General features: G+C 40.0%; 1 protein-coding gene across 1 annotated transcript in view; it reads left to right on the top strand.

Annotated features, from left to right (window-relative positions):
* Positions 1 to 22,427, top strand: part of col27a1a (collagen, type XXVII, alpha 1a) — a 110,509-nt gene that overhangs the window by 60,757 nt on the left and 27,325 nt on the right. Inside the window, exons 13-26 of the mRNA XM_084745830.1 lie at positions 2,972 to 3,025; positions 5,489 to 5,533; positions 9,213 to 9,266; positions 9,512 to 9,556; positions 11,623 to 11,676; positions 12,044 to 12,097; positions 13,103 to 13,156; positions 13,248 to 13,301; positions 13,715 to 13,768; positions 13,916 to 13,960; positions 16,916 to 16,969; positions 18,489 to 18,533; positions 18,620 to 18,673; positions 18,768 to 18,821. Coding sequence (XP_084601956.1) covers positions 2,972 to 3,025; positions 5,489 to 5,533; positions 9,213 to 9,266; positions 9,512 to 9,556; positions 11,623 to 11,676; positions 12,044 to 12,097; positions 13,103 to 13,156; positions 13,248 to 13,301; positions 13,715 to 13,768; positions 13,916 to 13,960; positions 16,916 to 16,969; positions 18,489 to 18,533; positions 18,620 to 18,673; positions 18,768 to 18,821 — 720 coding nt within the window. The remainder of the gene's footprint in view (positions 1 to 2,971; positions 3,026 to 5,488; positions 5,534 to 9,212; positions 9,267 to 9,511; positions 9,557 to 11,622; positions 11,677 to 12,043; positions 12,098 to 13,102; positions 13,157 to 13,247; positions 13,302 to 13,714; positions 13,769 to 13,915; positions 13,961 to 16,915; positions 16,970 to 18,488; positions 18,534 to 18,619; positions 18,674 to 18,767; positions 18,822 to 22,427) is intronic.

Below are 22,427 nucleotides of genomic sequence, written 5' to 3'. Positions count from 1 at the left end.
TAATTTGCCAGACCGCCACGTCGAAAATGAACCCAGGGAAGACAGACTTGGACATGCACACACAGCCGTCCCGGATGAACAGAGCCACAGGAAGTGTGACGTCATTCTTTGCTCAGGATGCCATCATTTACTGGCCCTTAGTGTTCTCTGACCTTTAGACTAGTCTGTGGGTCTAAATCTAAATCTTAGTGCAATCAACGGGGAAATTAGCACTAATTTTAATACCAAACAGCACAGTCCTGCAAAGAAAATCGTAGAGAAATGCAAATTCTGCCGAAGGCCATTTTAGATGATACAGTGCAGCCCGTCATAAAGTAAATGTACCTGGAAAACACACAAACCGTCATCACCGTCTGATTTCAGTGCTCCTGAATGGAAAATGCAAAGCTAGGACACTTACAAGATGATCCCTGAGAGATCGTTCCTCCCCTCCCTCCCTGCTGGAGGAGAAAGAACAGAAGAAGCACCTGAACCTGCGCCAGACATTTTAATGGCTGTAACCGCAGCGCTTGCACTCTGTCGAGGAAACACACGCACAAGACACACACAGTGCGCCATCTACCAAAGGCCGATGAGGGAATAGATATATGTAAAACAGTGGAGCGCTTAAAAAGTTTTCCAAAGTGCATCGCCAACAGTTCTGCATTTCAGCTTAACTTGTTTTCTTGCGTGTAACTCTGAAGGGATTTGGCTTTGTTTGTCTTTTTGAGGTCGTCTTTATCAGGAGCATCAGTTGCAGTTCTGCTACTGTGTGCTACTATTAAATTTTGAAGCCGATGTAAAAGCAGAGATACACTAAAGGCTTGTGATGCCCTTCAAAGGCTTCTTTTATAAGTGGTTCTCTTGGCAAAGCTAAGTTTCCCACATTTGTCCTTAGTTTGTATGGCCGCGGTGACAGATTTTATGATTCATCCTTGGGGTCACTGTTATGCTTCATAGATTTCTCTTGCGCTTGTGCTTCCCCCCGTGCGGACAGTTTCTTAAAGCAGTCCCATGCACTCGTCCAACCGCCTAGAAGGAACAGAAAAGAGCTTTTTTCTCACAATTGCAGCAGTTATGATCGCGTCATTGACCTGATGAGACGTGGAGGTAGACATACCATCAGTCAGAAGGATTTATTATTGTTTGAGTATGAAGTCTAAATGTTAAAATTATCCCACTGGTTCTCTTCCAAAAAAATAAACTGCAACCTCAAATACAAAGAGTTACATTTAGTCAGCAGATTCTATTTCTAAGGTGGTTCAGAAATTAAAATAAATATACATGCTGTATATCTAAAACATCTCCACGTTTACAGAAATAACTGCCATTTTAAGGAGGTATCTGCAGTAATGAGCATTTTGGAACAATATGCCGAGGCCACAGTAGAAGAACGTGGCCATTATGAGTGTTTCTGGACGGTCGGGGCTTAAGATACATTGGCGCTCGTGCTTTCGGCAGATGTGGTTTCTCTTTGCAGCACCACCAGCTGTTAGCATAGCTCAGATTAGCATCCCGTTTACTGGTAAATGGACAGAGTAATTACTTGGCTGCTGCTCTCTCTTGTTGCACTCAGCCTAAGTATAACAGTTGGGTGCCCACACCCTGCAGCTGATGGATTTAATGTGTATAATGAAGCCATTATGCTCTTATTTTGTACATATCTCAAATTACTTTATGTCTAATGTTATGTTTGACTCAGTGAAATTCTTATAATTGCTGTGCAATTACGGTAGCAGCACTCTTGGTTATATAACAGTCAGTGGTATTTGTGAAAACATGCTGTGTAAATTTGCCTCCGTGGTTAACGACATAGCAATTTGCACACTCATCCAATGAAAAGCATTTTTTTTGGTCATATTTTATAACAAGTTTTTAATTCTGTGATTGGGGAATGTGCTTTTTGATTATTGCAGCATTTTTTGCAAAATAAATGCAATTAGCATTGCATTAAACCATGTTTACTGTGCATTAATGTAACTAAAACTATTAACATATAGGTCACGTTTCTGCTTTGATATGATTGGAGTCACTCACAAAGAATTATCACCGAACTCTGCAGTTCCTCTCAGCTCTGTGGAGCTTTATAACAGCTCTCAGCTCAGTGTTTTGGTTTTTGTTGTTTTGTTTTGTTTCATTCTCAGCGCTCTGAGAGTTCTTGTTTTCAGACACAGCAGGCAGCTCTATTCATCCAAAAAGATCTCAAAAAATGAACCGTGCTCTAGCTGCAGGGTACCAAGCAACACACAGGCAAAGTTAGTGACTATCCGGTGAACACAGTGGAGCATTTAGCAGCTAAAAAGCCAGATATTTCTCTCAGGAGATGGTGGAGACCAAAAATGGAGCAAACAAGACAGAGAATATTTGAAGTACATTCACCAGGTGACGAGAAACACAACTCCAAATGGATGATAATGTTACTACGTTCCTAACCAGTTTACCATAACAGCTTAGGACCTGTGGTCCTCAAACTGTGGGGTGGTTTTCATTAATGCCAGTGTCAAAAACAGCCATATATGACAGTATAATGTAATGTTAAAACATAAAGTCAAATACTTTAAGTTTTATGGGACCAATATTGGCTTGTATACTAGATAGATAGATAGTAATAGCATTGCATCACATCATATGAGCATTGTATGTTTTTTACATAAAAAGTAAGTAGTATCTATAGATGTAAAAAAAATATACTGAGGGGGAAAGTATAGGTAAATGTATAAAGTAGCATGAAAGGGTATGTCAAAACTGTACTTAAATACAGTACTTGTAAAATAAATGTACTTAGTTAATGTCCACCACTGGTTGCTTTGATAATGACTGATAAAAATTGGGGTATGCAGGTCATGACAGAAAAGGTTTGAGAACCGCTGACTCAGAAAATGATAATATGTCACTGTTTGCCAATTTATCGAATGTCTAAATCAGATTGTCATTGTTTGTGTGCAGCAGAACATTAAAGCTCCTCTCTAAAAGCTCCTCTCTCTGTCTTCAGGGGTTTCCAGGGGACTTTGGGGAGAGAGGACCACCTGGACCAGATGGCGAGCCAGTAAGTCACACACTTAGTCACTCCACAGTCACACACCTAAATACAACATAACCGATCCACACACAAACACACACCCACACAAACTGAGAGCAGTGGTTTCACTCACACCCCCGTCCCCCTGGTGTTTTAGTACTGACATTTTGGCAGCGCCGGTGGGTAAATCATCTGGCAGTCCAGCCGTTTGCCTCTGTTTTTCTCTTTCATTTGATGTTAGATTTTTGCTCCGGACAAGCTTTACTGCCGGATTTAATTTCATCCCGTACCTTCCTCTGTTGTAGATAATTTTACTTGGCACTCGTCTTCAAAAAACCTGCAGTATTACAGGGGGGAGCAGTTAGCTGGCCTGGCTTTCAAATACAACCTTTTCCATTCACCAGTGTAAACTGGCCACCAACACACACACATGCACACACAGCATTATTCAGAGGTGATATCCAAGAATAGTAAATGATGTAATAGAAGGTTGTTTTGAGTAATTGTTGCCGATTAAGTGAATGATTGGTCAGCAAAGACTGTTTGCCAGACTGTTTGTACTCCATATGGAAGGCATCAAATGATTTTTCACTATTTCTGTATATTCACTGTCACTGTGACAAATGTAGCACATCATCAGTCAGAGTGGAAACCTCTAAAATAAAAACGTAAACACATCAGCAAGTTGCTCTTTAACAAACTCCAAAATACATAATAAACTCTGAAATACATCATAAACACAAAGAGCATTCATATTTGAGGAAACACTTTGCTCACACCTTCCTGACTTTTCCAGTGGTTCAGTGTTGCACATCAGACAACTAAACTCCTAATAAATCCTGTCTTAGTCCTGCTTCTTTTCTTTTTCCCAAGTAGGGATGGGTTTTGTTGGATTTTATACCAATAATAATACTTACACTGCTTATTCATACCAATATCAACATCCTTATTGATACTACTCGCCATAAACCGGTGCGAAAAATAAAGACATGGCAGGAAAAGATGAAAAGATTCATTATTATATTTATTATATTAGGCGGTGCTTTCAACTAAATGCTTACATCAACATGCTAACATGAAAAAATGTAAATCTTCTCTAGTTTTTACTTTCCTGTGATATTATACTTTGCCTCATAGTAACCTGTCTGCCTCTGGCTGGCTACAGCTAACACTATTAGCTTTGGCGTGGCTAGATCAGAGCATTAAAAGAAGCATATTGATTAATGTCCAGTTACATAATGGCTCTGATGTTTGGTGGTTTCTGACCATAGTAAGTAAAATAGCTTCTGAAATCACACAATTGGCAAGTAAATATTTTATGAGAGGATTCACTTTTATAATGATCCATCGTTTAAAACAGTAGAGAATTGCACATCAAGTCTAGTCATATTGTTTTATAAAACTTTTAGAGAAAAAAGGGTTACTATTAGCCACTTAGTGATGACATTTGACACACATTGTCCCTTTAAGCAGTTTCCACTGTATAAAATTTAGCATGATCACTTTCTTAGATTAGCATGTTAGCATGCTAGAACTAATGGTAACATACTAAACTAGTTGTATGATTAGCCATCCAATATTTATTGAGACTTTTCACTAAAAGTGTCACTGTGAGGCTGTGCTTTAAGCTAAATGCTAACATGTGCATGCCAACATGCTCACAAGGACAATGCTAACATCCTGATGTTCAGCAGGTGTATTTATCAGGTTCACTTTTTTATATTAACATGTTAGCATGCTATTGTTTGTTAATCAGCACCAAACACAAAGTACAGCTGAGGTTGAAAGGAAACTCATTAGTTCTGTGCGCACTGGAGAAGTTAGCCTTTAGAGCTTTCTGCCAGAAAGAGCTCTCTGGCTCCCAAACCATGATTTTCCACCTAAACCTAACCAGCTAATTCTGCAGGATATTTGGTGAAATAATGGTAAAATCATAAACCAGTGATGATGTTTGGGGAATTACCAAAAGATTCATGGAGACAATTTTATGGCAAACCGTCCAATAGTTGTCAATGCATTTCACCAAGATCCAAAATGTCAACTTCATAGTTGCATGTCTTGTGAATGTTTGTATCAGTTCATCAGGTAGAAGTTGAGACATTTCACAGGATAAGGAAAGACTTCGACCCACTGGTGGTGCAAGAGGAAAAGTTGAGGGATGATCAAAGTCATTAGGATTCATCCTCGTAGAACAACAAACGTCTGTACAAAATATATCTCTTTCATTTTTTGGAGGGAGAACGAACCTGCAGATCTGAAAAAGCCACAGTGGGACGATGGGCTCACATCCCCCTCTACCTTCACCTCAGACACACACACACACACACACACACATATACATGCACACAGCCCCCTCTCATAAGCTGTGATGAACACTGAGCCACTCTTCTGAGCATGTTTGTTTAAAAAAGAGCCAATAACCCCAGAAACTTTCTCCTTCTCCCTCTGCCTTCATCTCACTGACGCTCCTCTCTCCTCCTCTCTGAACAGGGTGAGATGGGAGCCCCCGGTCCAAACGGAGTTCACGGACTTATTGTGAGTAAGAGTTTGTGTGTGTTTCTGTGCGTGTAGTCTGCGTGCTCGCCTCAATTTAAACATCCTATGTTCCCAGACACTTATTCCATAAATACATAGCTGTCAAGGGCTGCATTTAAATGAAACAGAATCTGCCTACTTAATTGAAAAAATGTTCTCAATTAGCTCTCATCATCATTTACACTGCCAGACACTTTTGTGGGAACCTAACCGCTCACTGTACTGTAGGTTCTTACCACTGTAAACATATTTAAAATAGTGAAAGTGGAGGCTTTTCTGGAATCCAAGACAGAACACGAAGCTATTTTGACTGTAAGGCCTGAATTATGTAAAGCCTGAATTATGCAGTTTGTTCCTCCCACTTCCTCTCATGACAAACATGACATGATCAATCAAACAGACCTTAACAAAGCATGTTGTTTTCCTCTTCAATCTCTCTCTTATTAACTATTTTTGAACAGGAACTCCCCCTCCTCGCCCACCCATCACCTTGCCCTCCACGCCTGCCCGCCCCGACAGCCACATAATTGTGTCTGATTATAACGTCTCCCTGGTTTCTCTTGTCGTGTCCCGTCTTCGCCCGCCTCTGCCGCTCCTCCCGGTCTATTCTAGGCCACCGGTGGTGGTAGTAGGCCTGTAATTGGAGGACTCTGTGATTACAGCTCTGCTCTGAGCTCCGTGTCCTCTGCATCCATCTGACCCAACAGTATTCTGTACAGTACAGCGCTGAGCTGCACTTCAAAGATAAAAATATACAAACAGCCTCCTCAGGGGACTGCAGGCCTCGGCTCAGGGTGAGGGCAGGCCACTGTTGAGGAAGAGAAAGTGTTGGCATGTAGACAGCCAGACATCAAGACATCAAGAAGATGAAGAGGGGCTTTCTGAATTTTTATTTGTTTGTTTTTCTCTATCATTTTGCAGCTTTTTTTTGCAACACTTTGTGGTTTTTGGTGCATTTGTTGAATAGCAGTCGTACGTCTGGCAGTTCTCGTCTCGTCAGATTTGATCAAATCAAATCACGTTTAATTATACATCACAACCAAAGTCAATTAAAGTGCTGTACAATAAAAAAAAGTAAAACACACACTCCTAATCACATTAGGAGTCTTGAGACAGCGACTGCAAACACCTGATCAACCGTACAGCTTTGCCTCGAACAAGGAGCTGCCCCTGTTCAGATATGTTCTGGTGCGCCAGGCTGTGGCTGGCTGACTAATGACTGGACTGGCTAATTTCCAAAGACAGAGCGTTGCCATAATACAGCCGAGTGGAAACTAATTTCTTAGTTTCTGACAATCTTTAAGTCCTTAAGAGAGAAGAACGGTGATATTTTTTAGCTGGAAAAAGCAACTTTTCACAACAGTGTTAATGTGCTTGTCAAATTTTAAAGCTGGATGGAAGACCACATAGTCTGTTTAACGACTTAATTTCTTGACTTTTCCAGCTCTTCAGTTTCTCTGTCATTAATTTCAGCGTGCCTTCTTTCTTTTTTGTAATCTTCCTCCTCCGTCCTGTCCGTCTCTTTCAGCCACTCGTCCACACTTAGCCCACCCAGTGAATCTAAATCCATGACAAAATCTGACATTTTGGAGGGATTTGTTTTGGTGCAGAAATACTGATGTGATGTGGTCACAGATGTGTTTTCATAGAGTTCTTTATCGCGGCTCAGCCAATCATAATCAAGGACTGGAACTATCTGTTTTATTTTTATTCATGGGTCATGTCCAGCACACCACACCATCATCCTCTCATCCTGCTTTGATATTATGCAGGTTGAAAGGATGTTGCTCTTCCCAGGTATTGAACCTGGATGCCCCCTGTAGCAAAATAAACCAAGAAATCTGAATAAGATTTAAAATCATTAGATTATATATATTGTGTTTCTTCATGCATTTCTGCAATTTGGACAGGTAAGCAGGAGATATGTGGTTGAGTGGGACAGTTAAGTGTCAGTGGGCCCTCTAGAGGCCACAGAACAGACACTGTTGTTGTTTTTGGAGGCAAATCATTCAAGTTGAATCCTGAATAAAATTTATTAGCATTAATTTGAGTTTCCCAGCTGAAGAAGAAGAAACAGTTTAACTTTTCAACTCTCAATACCAAATTAAACAACTTATTGTGAGGGACATTTTTGCAGGCGTTTCTTCAGTATTTTTGTAGTATTAATTTATTTTGGTTCTTATTAACAATTTTCCAAAATAAAAGCATATTAACCAAAAAGTTGTAGGCTAAATCTTTAGCATGTTATACCAACCCTTATTACATAACATATTCTACTCTTTCACTTTTTTTTATTATAAAAATTTTACATGAGAACATTTTTATATTTCAGTGGCTTTATCTAAAACCCACCCAGAAGGTTCTTACATGAACCAGTGGAGAATTCATGCTAAAAAAATGCGCAGCAGTTGTATGCAGTGGGCAACCAGTGCACCAGAAGTTGTGATGCACTGTAACACACTACATTTTCTCCACTTGAAAGGCACCCTAGAGTGCACCTTCTCATGTTTAGTCCACTGAAACTGCACTCTTATCATGTTTTCTCCACTAGAAGGAGACTCTGGATGGTGTTTTATCACATTTTGTCCCATGTCAGGAGACTCTAGAGTGCACTTCCTCACTTCCACCACGTTTCATCCACTGAAATCGCACTCTTAGAGGGCACTTGATCGTGTCTTGTCTCTCATAGGGATATCCAAGTGGGCCCACCCACCAAGGATGTTCCAGCAAGACCCTTTCATATTATGCTCCATAGAACCCTTGACGAAAGAGTTCTTCAAGGATTTCAACGAGTCTTGAAGAATCTGTCTTTGAATCCTTAGTCTTGCAAATAATCCTTGATGAAATCTTTCTTTAAAAAGGTTTCTTGAGAAGCAAATGGTTCTAGGTAGAACCTGTGTTTAATTCGAAGAGTGTACCCTTTGTTTTTTAAACATATTGATACTGACTCTCTCTAATATCACATAACCTCTGAATACAGTTAGGAGGTCAATTATTTTGTGTTTTGTACATTATCTGTGCAGATCAATTTTTAGACACTAGTCTTGACAAAGGGACAAATATTTGATAGACCGAGAGCCAAGACCACCCTGTCCGTCTTCACAAGCAGGACGTGCAGAGCAGCAGAGAATGAAAATAAGATAACTGCTTGCAGCCTGTGATGCTTTTCTGCGGAGCGAACACGTTTCTTGAGTGATTTCATGGCCACAAGAAAGCAGATAATCCAATCAAGTCTTTAATCGCTCTGCATAATTGGACCTCAATGAATGAAACATAACCCAGTTATTCTTTGCCATTATGACGGCAGTCTTTGCTCTGTCTTTCCTCTGAATCCCAGTGCTGGTTCCTTTTCCAGTGACGGAGCAGATGTTACCTCAAGCGCTTCTCGTCACATTCAAATCACTTGATTCAGGCTTCAGATGAATCACAATCTTGGCATCTTGACTGCAGGATTCTTATCTCCTGCCTATTGTTCATCCATTGTTTTGTGTTGTTTGCAAAGTGATGGCCGCGTGGATAATCTGGAAGAAAGACAATGACTCTTATTCTTACTCTTAATGAATGCCAAATTGAACTGAAGCGCGCTCATTGTGTGTTCGTCAGCGGTCTGAGACATGTGTTTATCTGTTTCTTCTGTTTCTGTTTCGTGTTTCTTATTTGTCCCCTCTTCTGGCGTCAGGGTGATATGGGACCTGTGGGAGAGATGGGACTTCCAGGACCTAATGGACTGAAGGTAATCACACACACATACACTCAGATGGAAACTGTTACATTTAGTCTTATCTTGTATTGTCTTGTTTGGACTGCCCTTTAGTTAAATTATGCGTTATATAATGCAAGAGAATGGCCAACGAGCAGAGTTTGGAGACATCTGAAATAGCTTATGAGGGACAAATTTGTTTCTATTAGGTTGTATTTTAGGTGGGATTTGGCTTTATGGGGTCCCTCTCTAACTCCATCTGTTGGTGCTTTTTCCAGGGGGTGCCCGGAAATCCAGGAGAACCAGGACTGAAAGGTGATAAGGTGATCTGAATATTCCTGTTATTGGCCTGTGTTTGAGCAGCATGTGATGGATATGTACTTCTTTGCATCCTACTGTAGTCTCTCTGTCCAACTTGTATACGTAAAGCATGCTTTCATTAGGTCCCACCCACACAGCACACTGACGCCTCTGACGATTGTCAGATTTTTACCCATATAAAGCATGAGATTTGACAGGTTTCTCTAATTTTCAAGTCTTTCCTTTGTCATTTCTATGAACTCCTTTGGGTTATATGTTAAAGGAGCCTTCACCTACTGAATTTGTATTGGTTGTCTATTGAACAAACAAACGAAAAAGAATAGTTAGACATTCTGCACCAGAAATTAGATGAGAAGCTCAATACCACTCATGTATCTGTCTGTTCCAGGAGACGGTTAGCTTAGCTTAGCATAAAGACTGGAAACAGGGGGAAACAGCTAGCCTGGCTCTGTCCTAAGGTAACAAAATCTGTGTATCAGCACCTCTAAAGCTCACTAATTAACACACTATATCTTATTTGTTTAATCTGTTAAAAGAAAATCAGTGTAAACCTGACTATCTTTGGTTTTATGGGGGGTTATGTGCGGGACTACTTCTTGGCAGACCTCACAGTGATGACAGACTCTAAACAGAATATTAAGTGAACTCATTAATTTGCAGTGGGGAAGTTGTGTACACGACTCATGAACTCAGAGCTTCGGCAAAATATTTAGTTTACGATGTTGGGAAAACCACAGAAGGGGGGGCGTGAACACGGTAAACATGACCCCATTTGAAGGCACCAATAAATAATAAGCTTAAGAGGTGTTTATTGGCAGATTTTTCCAATCTTATGGTAGAGCCTCGCTAGCTGTTTCCCCCTGTTGTCAGTCTTTAAGATAAACTAAGCTAAGCTAACAAGCTGCTAGCTGTATCTCCAAATTTAGCACACAGAAATGAGTGGTATCAATCATTTTATCTAAATCTAAAAAGTGCTCCTGCTTAAAAGACATTAATAACTAATTGATAATAACCAAATCAAAGCCACGATGATATTCAGTCCAACAGCTCTCCCTCTCAAGTGATATTGCTTAAATAGATGATCTAAAATAAATAAAACAAATTTGCTGTAGATAAGAGGTTGCTGTGGATGAATGGGTTCAGCACAGAACTCTCTTCCAAGGAAAGCAGGGTTTGAGTTCTGGAGACAAGGATTTGACATTAGAAGACAGTGTTGGCTTAACTTTTAGACTTAGTTGACTTATTGTTCACGGTTTATTCTGTTATTTTCTTCAGTTTTCAGTGGCCAACAAAATGACTTGGTTAAGTTTAGAAAAAGTTTAAGTTTTGTCTCTACCATATGGGTGTAAAAAGCCACTATGTCTATTTACACCCCAGATGCAAATGGCATTGTCGGCTGCAGACACCTGGGTGTTTGTCTCTGCAAACAGCAACTGGCTATATTAAAAATTAATTGAAAAGAACTGGGACAACGTCAGAAGGTAGTAAGAGAGGATGTTTAATAGGAGCACTGATTTTGTTCGTCTGAGTTCCTCTGGCAGGGGGAACTTCTTGACAGAATCTCAAGCAGAGCTCACAGATTTAATTACAACTTTAAGCTAAAGGCCAGCAGTAAAACTTAAAATCATTCTGCATTGGAATAATTGAACCCAGGGGAGGTAAAAGCAGAAATGACGTTCTCCAGATTTGCAACTGACAGAAAAGGTCTAGTGAATAAAAGATTACATCAACACTATGCACTTCTCGTTTTACATAAGGAGGCTCTAATTAATTGCCTGCGATTATTAATCTGTTGAACACTGGCTTATTCTCTAAGACATGTGTGCGGGTGTACTGAATGGAGTAATTGCTATCAATGCCTTTCATAAGACAGATTGACACCACATGAAGAACTTGGCTAATGCAATGAAGTAAATTCATTGTTTGAGTGTTCGTAATGTACAGACCGGTAATTATTATTGTCTGTTGAAAAAGCTGAATGTGACTGATAAAGTAGAAAGTTACCACTCCCCCTAATGTTATTCATTTCTCTTTCTTTCTGTCCATACCTTCCATGTTCCTGCGTCAGGGTGAAATTGGGATTCCTGGAGAGCAAGGGGAGATTGGGTACAAAGGAGACAAGGTAAATCACCACTCCGACACATATGTACATGTTGTAAATGTTCGCACACATGCAGAGTTATACAGCCTTTTGTTGCAGAACTCTAGGCTACCTTTGCTAAATGACTTAGCCAGATGTGTGCTGTCCAGCTTGTGGAAATTCTTATGTAAACCCTCCTCATTTGTCTGTGTAAGCAAAATCGAACCCTTTTAGCATCATAGAACAGAGCGGTCTCGAGAGATAACAGAAATACTGAGCAGAGTCATGCATGTCTAATGTCTGTTTCCCCAGGAAAAAGAAAAAAAAAGATCAGGGTTCTGTTTTTTTGCTTCTGAACACTGTCCGACTGTCTGTCTTAGTTTTTATGTGTTGTGTTTGCATTGGACAGGGCATCCAGGGGGCTCCAGGATTACCAGGCATCCGTGGGAAACCAGGACCACAGGTTAGTTCTGGTAGATCATATCTTACCTGTTTGGTAACCATGGTAATAAGGGTTGGGACCTGATTTAGGAAAAATTAACAGCTTGTAAGTCAATGTTCCTGTCCTAACTTAAGATTGGAAATGTCTGTTACACAAACATCCTAACTTCTCACAATCTTAAACTCTCCTAACTTTAGGATAACTGTTAAATTGTCCTATTACTTTTCCACCTGTAGTAGAAGCTAACTTATGAACTTATGAACTAGTAGTGTCTGCTAACAGTGGCTAACACTAGTGTGACCTAGCAGTAGCTAATGGTAGTCTTCACTAATGGCAGGTATTGTTTGTGTTTGCTAACAGTAGCTAACGAAAATGTTCACTAACTGCAGCCAATTATAGTGTAAATTAACATTCACTAATGTTAGCATTTTATTAATAGTAGCTGTTTGCTAACAGTAGCTAAAGATAATGTTAGCTAACAGCAGCCAAGTGTAGTTTTGGATAACAGTAGCTAATGGTAATGTTTACAAACAGTAAGTAACACAAGTGTTTGTTAACAGTAACTAACAGTATTTAACTTAGAGTAGCCAATAGTAGTGCTAGTTAACAAAAACTTTATGTTCTCTGCTCATATCTTAAGACTTAAGATATGTAGTTTCTGTAGAGACAGAAATATTAAAATGCAAAAATGTGGAGGATTAGGTTGACATTTTGGTGTCTGATTTACTGCTGAGAGAAAGATCAGAAGATCAACAACACCCACTGCACAGCAGCCGGTTAGCTTAACATAAACTTAACATAAAAACTGGAATCAATGGGAAACACTTAAGGTGGCTCTTTTGTCAAGTAAGAAAATCCACCTACCAGTGCTTTTAAGTCTCTGTAAGCTGTATCTATGTATTGAATGGACAGATATGCAAGGGGTAATGGTATTCTCATCCAACTCTCTGCAGGAAAATTAATGAGCGTATTTCCCAGACCATTCCTTTAAGACATGTCTCATGTTCTCGTTTGTCTTTGTTACAGGGCAAGCTAGGAGAGAGAGGCCCTAATGGTGCACCTGGACCGCCAGGCCCGGAGGTTTGTATTTACATCACTGCACTGAATGCACGAGTCTGTATCTCAGACAGACAATAGAGTTTTGTTTTGTTTTTTCTGTTGATCCTGTCAGGGTTTCCCTGGTGACATGGGACCACCGGGTGAAAACGGCCTTGAAGGACCAAAGGTGAGTAAAACCATCATTTTGGCTAAGTAGTCTTATCAAGTGGCGTACGTTTCAGAATATAAAACAAAGCAAAATCTGTTTTACAGGTATTTGGTCATAAATCTCTATAAGTATTGTACAAATTATAAGCTTGACCTGACGATTATGTTGGAGGAAAAGTCAGACAATCCCCAAAGTCATCCTCATCCTCACCCTCATCCTCTGAGTACTGTGGCTGTTTACACAAAATTCCATGTTAATCCAGCCAACAGTAGTTAAGATATTTCAGTCTGGACCAAAGTGGTGAACCAACAGACCGACAAACCAACACTGCCTTCCCTAGAGCCCCACCACTTGTGGCTGAAAACATGTGTAGAGTTACTACATTTACCTTTACACATTAGCATTAATTTGTCTGCTTTTTACCCAACTAGGGAAAGCCAGGGGCCAGAGGTTTACCGGGGCCACGAGGGGTGCCTGGCTTAGAGGTAAGACTGTCAGACACCGCCCACATCAGAACAACCCTAAAGCGCCAGAAGGCATTAAAAGTTTACGGCACAAGGCTTCTCTTTGCTGAGGGCGGCTTTATGTCCCCAAACATAATTCATGCTAAGATCAATATCATCTGTTTCCAGGGAGACGAGGGCCCACTCGGACCACCGGGACCAACAGGACTCGAGGTGAGTTATTGGATAAACACCTGGTGTCGCCTGGATGGTGGACAGGCAGGAAAGAGAGCTGATAATAGAGATCACTTTAACCAGAATAGCATGTGAAAAAACTTGCATGCATGCCCTGATTCTGTTTATTATGCCAAAATATATACAAAGCTATATGTGAATGAACATGCATAATAATATACATAAAATTATTTCCATAACTTCTTAAAAATAGTTCAAAATTTCAAGCAAGAGCAGATTGTTTGAAGATGAGTAAAAAGAAATGCCTTAAAGACATGAAAGGAGGTAATAGATCTTAGTGAACTGGGCAGGTTGTTCCAATCAGAAGGAACTTTAAATTTAAAAACTATCATGAAAATAACATCCATGTGTGTTTAGTCATGGAGAACCTTTGAGTCAGTGTTTGTACACGCATGTAAGTTTGCATGTTTGTTTAAACTGTAACCCATGCAAGACAATTAAACCATCCAGCGTGCATCATTGTGGTTTCATTCCATATCCTTTGTATGTCTGTGGTAAAGAGAGCGAGAGAGGAAAGGACAGAAATGTCACTGAGTCTGTGGAAACTTAACTGCAATGTGAAGCTAAATCTGTTTGCATACTTTGCAGCACAGCACAACAAACTCATTCAGTCTTGTAGTTTACAGAACAATGTAATCCTGGCATGGCGTTGGCTACCTGGTCTTCACTGAAAGCCCAGTAGTGCAGTTTTTCCCAAACTTTTTCTGGCATGCCCCCCTTAGGAAGCTGAAAAAAGTTCACGCCCCCCTCACCTCACAATTATTAGCAATCATTAACAATAATTCGAGTGATTCATGCTGAATTTTAGTGAAATAAATCTCAGTTTATTTCCTGCTTAAATCATATTTGTTTAACTTTATTTTGCTCTATATTTCTCCCCTGGTCATCCACACGGCCCCGGCAGTGGCATTATATCGTCTGGATTTAGATCTCAGTTGGCAGCATATTAGTTTCGGTTTAGCAACAGGATAAACTGATGTATAAAAGCCTGCTGCTTTTAAACGACAGGACTCTGAATCGCCTTTAATTTAAGGGCAGAAGTTGGTATTCTGCAAGGAGTCAGAGGAGAAGCTATTAGCGAATCTGAACATGCTCTTGAGATGAGTGTGACATAGGTTGACCAATCCTCTTTGCACAAATTTGGGTTTGATTATATAATTCAACTTGAAATTTCCCAAATAGGCTGCTGAATCAGGCCGTGCTGCAGTACAGTTTGACACTGAATCCCTATATTAAAGTCCAGCTCCAGTCATGTTTGAAACAATATAAAATGCTCTGGTGCTCTGGGTTACATACAGCCCTACATCTTACCTTCATTTAGTATTAAAGGGGTAATGAATATGCAAATAGTCCCAACCCCGACCCCTACCTCTGAGTCGCAGCGCCTGGCTTCTCCTTTGTTTTGCTAACTAATCAGAAAAACTAACTACATCCAGCTCCTCCTATGGGCCACCCCCTCGATTAACAGGAATGGTTCCTTAGGTGTAAGACACACCCAGCTTGAGGGAATCCGTTTTTTGAGCTTCTTACAAATAAAATCTATATGAGAAGTCCATTGTAGGGTGGCATCCATCAAAATCGCCAAGGTATGAAGCTGTATAATCTATAATTGCTTAATTTTAATCGTGCATCCGAAGGTTTGCCGTACTAAAATTGGAGTTTAGGGGATAAAGTAGGTCATCATTATGGTTATGGTTTGCATTGGAGTGAAGGTGTAGATATATGGTTAGACTTTTACTATGGGAGTTGCTCTGTCTTGTCTCTGGACAACATGGACTGCATGCAATCCATATTTTTGGCCACCAGGGGGTGATAACTGCCATCACCATGTTTATAGGTGGCTAGATTTATAGCTGCCATAAAGTGCTGGAGGATGTTAACAGGCCACAGCAGAAGTATAAGATTTGTTGACTTTATTTCTCAAATATTTCAGCGAATGACAAAGAAGACTGATCATTATAGTTAATTCTAGACTTTCAACCCCCATTCTTCTAACTTTTTTCTACATTATCCCAGATGCTACCTGTTTTTCTTCATCAGTTCATCTTTTTCTTCTTCATACTCTCCGTCACCCTGTACTTTCTCTGACTCCTGCCCCTTCCACACTCCCCCTCATCTCATTCTCTAACCCCCCCTCTCTCCTCCATCTGAGGGGAAGTGCTGTATGACTCCTTCAGGAGCTGTGATTGATCTCTGGCCAGGTGCCACGGGTCCTCCTACCGCTCCACCTCGTCTCAGCAGCTGTCTTTTAGCTCTGCTCAGGATGACACCCTCTCTTTACCTCTGTCTTCTTTTATTTTGCCATCTCTCGCACCTTCTCGGTTGCTGCTCGTCCGTCTCTCTTGGCTCAATCGAAGTAATTCTTCCTTTCTTCGGTTAATGCGGTCAGTCAAAGGCATAAATCTAAATCAGGTGATAAGAAGTCACAAATCCCAGACAGCTCGTATTAATTCTCATGTTACAACAAGAATCTGCTTTTATTGTGTGCTTCTGAGTGAAATACAGTGTCAGCCTGTACTGTCTTATGAAAGCTGGAGTCAAACTTGTGGAATTGTTGAGTCACCCGGTCTTTAGGAGTTTGGCTTAGACGGTTGTGACCCGGAGTTACTGCTGGTAAAAAAGCACTTAGCCCCCCTCTTAACCCCGGGAATTACTGTCAGTGTGCAAGAGGAACATTACAGTCATTGAACACTTTCACAGCCTGCCAGAATGTCCTGTCAGCATTACCTGTACACGCCATCATCGCATATTTCGGCGGCGTGCACGGTGAGCTGCAGCAGCTGGTTCCCCGCTCCCTCTTCAAACTGTCAGCTCAGAGGAAACAGATCCTTTATATTCATCGAGAAAATTGTGATGAATGTTAATGATGCGTTCACTTGGCGAGTGTGTATCTGTAATTCACTATTCATTATTCTGTGCTGTGTTCTTTTTCAGGGTAGAATGGGCAGAAAAGGATTTCCTGGGAAGATTGGGCCAGAGGGACTCAAGGTAAATAAAGTTAATACTCAAATATGATTCGTTTTGGTAACACTTTGTTAATACATATTATAAGTTATTGCATATTTAAGGGGGAAACCTAACATATATTTAATGTAATAAATCATAAAATGATCATGATATATCATCAGCGATCAAAGAAAGTTGAAATACTTCTCTGACATCAAAGCTGCGGCCACGGTGTCCTCCTTTGAAATATATATTCCAGCTGGGAACAACTGTTTTTGTTTGCCTTTTTCACATTTATTAGAGTTTAAATTAATGCTGAATGTTTGCCAAATGAGTTAATGTCTGTTTATGAGTTGTAAGAAATCATTAAAAATCTCGTAGAGGGAGTAGATATTTATAACAGTTAAATTGAGCCATATGTTAATAGAGTCAACTGAATAGGGAGGCAGGCAGCCAGTTAACGTTCAGATTGTGTATTTCAGAGCAGTGGGCTTTTGTTTTCAGGATAACTGACTTAACTTTTACACTGACAGACAATTGACAGTTCTAAACATCTGATCATCGTACAGTGTAGCAAATGTTGTTGCTTGTTATTGTCAGTTTACAATGCTGTGTGCATCCTGCACTCCTGCAGTGTCCCTGCAGCCTCCCTGAGCTCCCTCAAGTCTCAGGAGGATGTGGCACAACTTGTTTCAAGCATAGATCGCGAATTAAATAGGATTTCAACTTATTTTATATGCAGTCTAGGGCTCCAACTTACTATTTGAACTGTAGTTCTAATTTTTGCACACGCACTTACTACATGTTGCTCCTTTAATAACCATTATTAATGAACAGTAAATTAATAGTTAATTAAATTTTAGTCAAATGTATGTAAGTATTACTAAATGAGTTTTAACCCTTGAGAAATCATTGCATAGAGAGGTGGACTGGATATTTCGAAAACTTTGTTAATGGTAAATGATTAGTTTATAAATAATCTATAAACACTATGTGGATGGCTAGATAAAGTTGCCACTGATGATTATAATATGTTATGTTACAGGTGTGAACCTGTAACTTGTAAATAACATGCTTATTTTAACTCAGAGCACAGTCTTTCCCAAAACTACCCAAGCCATTTTTTCGTGCCTTTATTTTGAAAGTCTGCCCAGACGTTGCATATTTATTATTGCTAACTTGTCTGCAGCATCATGGTTTGAAGCAAAGGGTCACTGGCCATTCTGCCATATTTGACGAGAGTGAGAACTTGTTGTAAACATGATCTGGATGGTTACTGTGAAGTTGCAACTGATGTTTTTAATATTTTGAAACTAAATACTGTTCAGTGCATAAACATTATCGATGGAATCAGTGGCATTAGAAAGTTGCAACTTATAATACTTTACAGTTGCTTAATAAAAGGTTTATAAAGCATAAATAACCATTATATAACTGTTAACAGTAAAATAACAATTAACTAAAGTTTAATTACTGATCAGTTTACCATTTGTCAATGATGGTTATCAGAAAGTGTTGCCTTTATTCAAACAAATGACTAGTGACAAATTTGTCTCTGCAGGGAGAGCCTGGTGTCCCAGGAATTGTTGGACCCATGGGAGAAAGAGTAAGATATCCTGACACAGCCACTTCCATTTTTCTAAATGTCTGTCCATCCATTCATCCGTCCAACATTGAGTCTCTGTCTTTCAGGGCTTGGTGGGTTTCATCGGACCTGTGGGAGAGGCAGGACTGGCAGGAGAGAAGGTAAAATACCTCGTTCCTTCCTTGTTAAATCATGGTTAGAAGTCCTCGCAAGGTGACTTTGAAGACTTAGTGTTGTCTTGTGTGTAATTTCTAGGGTGATCGAGGGGAGATGGGCGTGCCCGGACCACCTGGAGAAAAGGGATCGACGGTAAGACACAATGAACGAGACAGAGTGGAGGGAATTTTAAGTTTGATAAAGAGAATGCTTAAATGTGAGCTTTCTGGATTTGGTGTCATTGAGAAAATCCTAAAAAATGGTCATCTTAAACTAAACTGTGTGTGTTATTCCCATGGGAATATACTGATATTAAGTCAATATAACAGGTTGCCATCCACCGACTCAGGGATCTGTCAGTCAAACCCCACCTCCTGCTCCTTCTATAGGCTGCCAGCAGATCCTCATCCTTTTCTACCATTGAATAAATTGACAACCCTAGACTAACTGACATATTTTGTTTTTTTTGTTTTTTGCATTATATTCAATGCATAATAATAAAAGTACATAACATCTGATAAACTGTAGAGTTAACTCAAACAACTCGAACACAATAACTGCAGGGCGTTATTTTCTTTGAATATTACACTTTAGACCTTTATTTAAAATTCTGGCTTTACTATGTATCTATTCTTCAAAATCATACATATTTACTGGCTTCTTTTTTGACAGATTTGAGTATTTTCTTCTCCTTGACACTTGGCTATTGTTCTGTTAGCTCTTTCGCTGTTTTAGCTGTAGTTTTCTAATGATTGTTTAGCAGAGAATGAAGGCTCTGTGGATATAGCATGCATTGAGGTCTGCACCGTACCCTTATCCTGTCAGATTTTTAAAACTATCTTAAATGATAATCTAAAAATATCAATTTCATTCATCTTCACAGAAATTGAAATGCTGAGATATAGGCCTACTGATTTGCATTTTTTTTTTTTTAAGTTTTCTAACATCCCTTAAAATCAAGAAGGCCTTGCAACCCCTATGAAGCTTTGGCGACCCCTAGAGGTTGGGAAGGATTGTTCCAAACTGAAGCATTAGAATAGTTCTCTGGTCACAGACACAGAGAACCAATCTGCAAAAAAGGCACACTTTAGGAGGAGTTCCATGCCCTCGGCTGTAATTGCTTTAAACAATCTGGGCACACTGTAACAGACTTGCGTTGTTGTAATGTTCTTGTTTGTTTATGGCTTGTTTTGGATGTTATTTTTGTGTACAGACCGTGAAAACAAAGTTCCTCTATAGAGGACAATAAAGAATGTATCTGTATATGCCAAAGAGGAAAGGGGGCACATCACTCCCCATGGTCGATTTAGGACAGTGTTTTCCAAGCAGTGGTTTGGCATTTGGCAGGAGGCCGTCAGCTGGAAAAAGTCGTAACGTTGGTTTAAACAAAGGAGGAAATAGTTCCAATGGCTCACCTCCAATGATTTACCTCCTTGACAAAATTAAATGGCTACAGGTTGTGCCGACTTATCCCTCTAAAATAATAAATAAAAAGGAACAATATCAGTATAGTTTATGTTAAAGGGATAGTTCAAAATATTTGAAGCAAAGTGATGTACTGCTCTGGACAGGGACAGCAGCGAGACTTTGCCACTTAAAAAAAGACCCACCTAAAAATATCACCACTTTATCTTGCCACCAGACAGCGTTTTACAATGAGAAACCACCATTTTTCTAAGCCAAACATTGCTCTCTCCAAAGCAGCCAGACTCCATTCACAAAACCATGAATTTACCTCACAGAACACTGTAGTTGCTGAGAGTAGTGGTAGTAGTAGTAGTTCTTTGATTGGTTAGTTTATTTGTGTTCATTGTGTGACTTCTGTGAAAGCAAACTAATCTTTTAAAACACAGAAGTCACACAATAGCACAAACAAACATAGAGATCGAGGCAGTGGCAGTCCAGTAAATCCAATGTTCTGTGAGGTAAAATTACCGATTTCGCCAATGGAGTTTGGTTGGTTTGGAGGGAGTGCTATTTGGCTATACCTTAGGTAATACACTGACTATGGATAAGTACCTCATACAACCCCACTTCAAATAATCCAAACTATGCCTTAAAGTCTGCCTGACCCCAGAGTGCCCCATAGGTCTTGTGTTTCATAGGCCTGTCACACACCTCACCTTCCTCTTTCAAACAGAGCAAGTGGCTGCTCTGTCATGTTGTGTCTTTATCTGATATGGACCCTGTAATGTATACTGTATGACCGGCTGGAGTGGATAAGAATTTAGTCATCATTCTTGAGAGAAGTTTCCTGCTGGCGGACAGCCAGTTGGATTTCTCTCAGGACGTAACCACACACACATACATTCACACACACACACACATACTCACACACTTATAAGGAAGTTCTCTGTTGTCCCGCTCTCTCAGCTGCAAAACAGAAACAGACCCTCTGGAAAAGACTGCATCATACAGAGTGAAGGCTGCTGACCAGCAGACATCTATAGCCGCTAACAGAGAGCTCATACTGCAGGCATTTATGATTTATTCCTGTGGATAGATGGATGAATGAGATCAGAGCTGCCTACTGTGCTATAGGTTTGCATATTGGAGAGATTTTATTGCGCTCAGACGATCTGAGTGGTCCGACCGAAAATACTCCCTGTTTCATAGTTATGCTTTTACAAATGGGCCGGCCAAAAAGTGGGGTCCAATAAAGGAGAAAGAAAAGCAGCCAAAAGCCGTTTGTTTTCAGATATAAAATCACCTCCTCAGGCTCTCTGTTTTTCTCTTTTCCCCATTGTCTCTTATTGTTGCAGTTGATGTGGTTTCCAGTGTGCAGAACATTCCTGCAGATGTATGTTTGTAGCAAATTGTACTAGCATGTGTGCATGCGTATGTGACTGAAATCCAATTTGTTACCTCAAACAAATTCAGATTAGATGTATGTAGAAAAAAGAGATGACTGGTTGCTCTGTAAACTCAAACAGACCGAAAATGTCCCAGGTGCTCTTGGAAAATGGGAGAAAAAGTTGTCAAACAAGGAAAGAAATACTTAAAAGACTTTATTACAGTGGCTAAATCATTAAAAAAGCCAACATGATTCAATCACTGTTGGTCTTTTTCAGGGCTTAAAAGAAAAGTTTTAAAGTTTTAGAGTATAACAGTTTTATGTTGCAACAAAACTACCCCATAAACCAACAGTTCGTAACTGATGATAAAAATAACCCCTCTGGCAACAAGCAATCAGAAAGAGTGTCCAACCCAAAACACTGGTATTTGACGACCTGAGAATGAGTCTCATAAATGGTTGCAGGGGAGATGTGAGGGAAGGACACCGGTGCTAACCCGTACACTGGGTTTGGTGATGCCTGTCGTTTGGCTCTCCTCTGCTCTGCTCTGTGTGTGTGTGTGGAGCTCATTGATGTAAAGAACACAGAACAAAAGAAAGAAAGGAGGAGACTGAGAAAGCGTGATGATAAATCATAAATGAAGTAGATAACAAAAATAAAATAATACGTTTTTTAATCACGGGATCCCATTGGGCAGTGTTTTTGTCGCAAGCTGGCTCTGATTGGCTGTTTTCATTCAAGCGCAATGGATTATTACAAATGCCAGTAGGAGCACGAGGAGGAGCCAAAGGAACCTGACTTTTTCATTTATTATCTGTGTCATAAACCACTGTCTGGAGAAGCTGTTAAAGCTGTTGCTTTAATGTCATTATTGTTCCAAAATTCTTATTCGTATTGTGCATTGGAGTTAATCGTGCGTATAAAACTCAGTCAGCTATAATTTATATATTGTGTGTGTTTTTGT

This window comes from Lutjanus erythropterus, chromosome 20, assembly GCF_056507025.1.
Source record: "Lutjanus erythropterus isolate fLutEry1 chromosome 20, fLutEry1.hap2, whole genome shotgun sequence".
NCBI classification, from domain to species: Eukaryota; Metazoa; Chordata; class Actinopteri; order Lutjaniformes; family Lutjanidae; genus Lutjanus; species Lutjanus erythropterus.
This window is presented reverse-complemented; position numbering and strand designations above follow the sequence as displayed.